Here is a 3,595-nt window from a genome sequence, read left to right on the forward strand (position 1 = left end):
ATTTCATGTCTGTGTGCATACATATTCATTCGCATTACAAATGAATAATTACAGGCAAATGCCATCCATGTCTTTAACTTTTTAACTTGTCTGTTTTAAATTTAAAAAAAATCTTCACAACAAACACGTGAGCAGTGATGTAAGCGTGTATTTGGATTGGATGGATGCGTGGTGGTATGTTCCATGCAGTGCATCTGCAATTCTGTGCATGTGAATGCATGCATCTGTATGCATTATTTGTTGTTGGAGCTCACGTTCATAATTGTTAACGCTTGGGTAAGTGCTTGTGTGTGTGTCTTTTGCGTGTTTGGCTTGTATCTTGCGTTACGTGCATTTAAATGTTTACCGTTGCGTGTTGTTGTGTGGAAGGGCGTGCATGTTATAGAAAGATCAATATGTCTTCATTCATTTAACGGATTTTCGCAAAGTAACATGTCGAGTTTCCCAGCAGTGATGTTGCTGTTTCACTCAGACGGAAAGGCCATTATGTATGTGCGTGCACGTTTGTGTGTGTGCGTGCATGTGTGTGCGTGAATATATGTGTGTACATTCGTTTTTGTGAGTGGTAATTTACTGAAAGATTTTTTGTATGCACATGAATCACAGTGTCACGCGGGCAGAACTGGATGTTGATGATAATAAACTTTACACAACTGACTCATTACATGCAGTTCACGTCTTCATTTGCATGCATGCATTAATTCATCGTGAGGTAACAAACGTGTCAACAGAATGAATAGGTAGGTATGCAACATCTCGCCATGTAGCACTCTGAGCACTTGAGTCGCAAGCACGTATGGCTTCGTACATACCTGCTCGGATAATTGCATCATTTAGTTATTTCATGGTGTGTTTGCATGATGAAACATGTTATTCACTTGTCGCTTTCATGTTGCTCGACCGCCCTGCAGCCAACAACGAGACGTTAACGATCAGCAATGTGAGGCACATCATTGACACTGGTGCCTACAAGTGCTTGGCGAGCAACCACGCGGCAATCAATCAAGATATTTCTACGGTCTTCGTCGAAGAAGTCGATCTACCTGTTGACTATTTCAACGCTGGTTTGTTGCTGTTGTGTCGTTGTTTTGTGTAATGTGGTTGTTGTTGTGTTCGACTGTGTTTTGTTGTTGTTCATTTGCTGTGCGGTTTGCGTGGTCGTGTAATTAGTTGTATCTGTGGGGTGTTGGCTAGTAGTTTTAGTTAGGTCAATAGTTACGTTGTTGTGTTGAATGTAAGGCTACGCCGAGGTCTGAGTTTTTCAACATGTAGACTTTCGGATTTTTAATTTTTTTAAAGTTTAAAGTTGTATAAAAATCAATAAATCTAACAATGGAGATGATAACAGATGATAGAATTTAACATAACTAGTCTCGAGCTAATGGTAGAATGATTTAACATTTTTTTTATTTGGTAGGCTCTCTCAAAAGTTAGATTATTAATTAAAATTTTCACATTAAAGTTGATTAATGAGCTGTTGAGGCTGTACAAACGGTAGAAAAAAATTTGCATAAATATCATCTTTTAAGATTCAGTTGCAACATTAACAACACATTTTTAAAATTTGCTACAAGCACTATCACTGCCGTAATTTATTTGCGATGCATCATCAACGATATGATCAGAGGGTTATCAGTCTTCTGCATTTCATCACAAACGTTCAAAAAACTTTCTCAAAATTTTTAAAATGTAAGATGTGCAAATATTTTAAAATTAGTTGAGCTGTAAGAATTAAATAACATTTCATTGAACTTGCAGGCCTGAAGCAAGAAGATGTGTATGTGATCTTCAACGAGGAAGGCTGCTGGCTCATGGATCCTGACAGGTGTGGACTGCATTTCATTGAACCAACAAAAATCCGGCAGGATGTTCAACATCACTTCAAACAATCTTTCAACAACAGCAAGGTTTTGCTCAATTTTGTTGCATGTATATGTTTTATAAGATTTTCTCCTTCTTTCTTTTTTTCTTTTTCTCTGAATTTATATACACTTAAGAAGTCCATTTTTCATAGAGCATTAAATTTATCGCCTTTTTACAAACCATCTAGCAGCTTGGTTATTTTTTGAGATTATCAAATATGGCTAAAATAATTTTTTCACCATATTGGCTTCATAAATTTGCTTACATAATAAAACATTCTTATTCTTTGAAAATGAAGCTGTGGATAATTTATCGATAGTTCGATAGTTTTTTTTTTACATAAACTCAAGAAATGCCTTTAATCCAACTCATTATAGGCTCTCTACAAATCTACGATGCACCACTTGCTGCACCTGAGCTTTGTAAGCAATTTATAAATTTTTATAATTAAAAAAAATGCAAACAAATTGTAAATTTTTAAAAATGTGTTTTTCTGGCATTTTGGTTCAAAAATAATTTCATAATATTAATTAATCTTTCAATGAACACAAATGCTAAGTTCCTTAGCAGCATTTACTCGCTGTATCCTCTTCAGTTCTGTAGCTTGTAGCATATCTTATTATTAGATTTGTTTGGTTCATGTATCCATCCAATATCTGGTCTACCGTTTAAAGTCGTACAAAAATGATTTCTCCGTTAAAATTTTTTCCTAACGTTGTCTCCCAGTAGCTCTATAATTTTTTTAAATTGTTAGCCACAAAAAGGTAACACTATGTTTATTTCCTATTTCAACATTAAATACATATACGTACCTTTAGCACAGAGTCGTGTTCAGCCAACAAATTCACCAGCTCCAGAAATTGCCTCAATTTTTTAGCAAATTGATATCTGTCTGTCTGTTGAATTAGTTTATAAAATTAGAAAATTGCCGCCCTTTAAAATGTGCTTCCAATGCGGACAAACCCCACTGCCCCTTCCTTCTGACAATACAAACCTGGTTCTTGCTACTTAAACTTAAAACTCCATCAAAAGTAGACTGCGATTGCAATCATCAAAAACTTCCATAAATAATACGATATAATTTATCGTCTGCTGTATTAAGTTTTTTTTACAGAAATTTGTCAGTTTTGTGTTCTATTTAATTGTGTTGTAACAATATAAATCATGCAGGCCCTGTTGAAAACAATTTTTTATGTAGAAATATTTAGGCAAGTTCAGGCAGTTTTCAAACCTATATTCCAAAATTAAGAACAGCCAGATTTGTTCATACAAGTGCTCAATTAAGCAAGTACGATTCAATTATTAGAAAGCTATATTATTGTAACTCTTGAATCTCGTAACTACCAACACCATTGTTATAACTTCAATGATCTCTATATTTCCAACACCAGAGTTGTAGCTTCCTACGATCGTTAAGTTATCGTTGTTCCGTAGGTTCAAGTTTTTCGATAGATGAATACAACTGCTTCAAAGGCAAACTTTGTTGAACGTTTATTTGAATGCCAACAGTAATAGAAACAATAAACTAATCCAAGTAACTACATAAATCACATCTGCGAGCTCGCTTTCTCTGCTGGAAACATGACTAGAAACCTGACTTATGCAGGGTGTATAGACCGATTTTACATCTATAGATACAATATTTCTTTACACTCTATGGTTTACAATCCAAAAATTACAAATAAAGCAAAGATAACAATAATTAGAATAACAAATAATATAGCGCATTTCG

The 3,595-nt window shown here is 34.6% G+C and overlaps 1 protein-coding gene across 1 annotated transcript; it reads left to right on the forward strand.

The window, feature by feature from the left end:
* Positions 1-796: 796 nt before the first annotated feature.
* On the forward strand, positions 797-3,350 carry HELRODRAFT_165969 (hypothetical protein; the record flags this gene model as incomplete). Its single annotated transcript, XM_009033020.1, has 4 exons — positions 797-1,064; positions 1,759-1,907; positions 3,062-3,151; positions 3,255-3,350. 4 exons carry the CDS (start codon positions 797-799, stop codon positions 3,348-3,350), a joined length of 603 nt encoding a protein of 200 aa, XP_009031268.1.
* Positions 3,351-3,595: the final 245 nt, after the last annotated feature.

Source organism: Helobdella robusta, assembly GCF_000326865.2.
Source record: "Helobdella robusta unplaced genomic scaffold HELROscaffold_9, whole genome shotgun sequence".
Lineage (NCBI taxonomy): Eukaryota > Metazoa > Annelida > Clitellata > Rhynchobdellida > Glossiphoniidae > Helobdella > Helobdella robusta.